General features: G+C 63.5%; 1 protein-coding gene across 1 annotated transcript in view; it reads left to right on the forward strand.

Moving 5' to 3' along the window:
- Positions 1-160: 160 nt before the first annotated feature.
- The window catches only part of LOC104409344 (NEDD4-like E3 ubiquitin-protein ligase WWP2), a gene marked incomplete at both ends in the record, with an annotated part of 24173 nt that continues 23955 nt past the window's right edge, over positions 161-378 (forward strand). The window contains 2 exon segments of the mRNA XM_010019183.1: positions 161-196; positions 198-268. Of these exon segments, the coding sequence (XP_010017485.1) occupies positions 161-196; positions 198-268 (107 nt within the window).

Below are 378 nucleotides of genomic sequence, written 5' to 3' on the forward strand. Positions count from 1 at the left end.
CCCCCGCCAGGGGCAGCGAGGCTGGGAGGGCATCTGGGAGGGTTGGCTCCCATTGCCCTGTGTCTTCACCTGCCTCCCTCTGCTCCCTGGTTTTGGCCTGGCACTGCCTCCTCCCCAAGCATGGAGCAGGGTTGATGACCCCCTTCTCTGGTCTCTGCAGGAACATCACAGCTCAGAGCCACTTGGACCTAAAGGTGTCCCCTGAGGAATGAGCTCCTGGGCACAGCCTCCCTCAGCCTCAGCAACCTGCTGAAGAACGGTGGGAAACGTACGTATGAGCTGGACCCCGGCCTCTGCCCTGCATGGGGTCCTGCCCCTCGCCTGCTTGGAGGTGTGTGGTGGGGAGGAAAGGTGATGGCTGCAGCGGCTCCTGTGCAG

This window comes from Nestor notabilis, unplaced genomic scaffold (assembly GCF_000696875.1).
Source record: "Nestor notabilis isolate BGI_N333 unplaced genomic scaffold, ASM69687v1 scaffold22437, whole genome shotgun sequence".
Classification (NCBI taxonomy): domain Eukaryota; kingdom Metazoa; phylum Chordata; class Aves; order Psittaciformes; family Psittacidae; genus Nestor; species Nestor notabilis.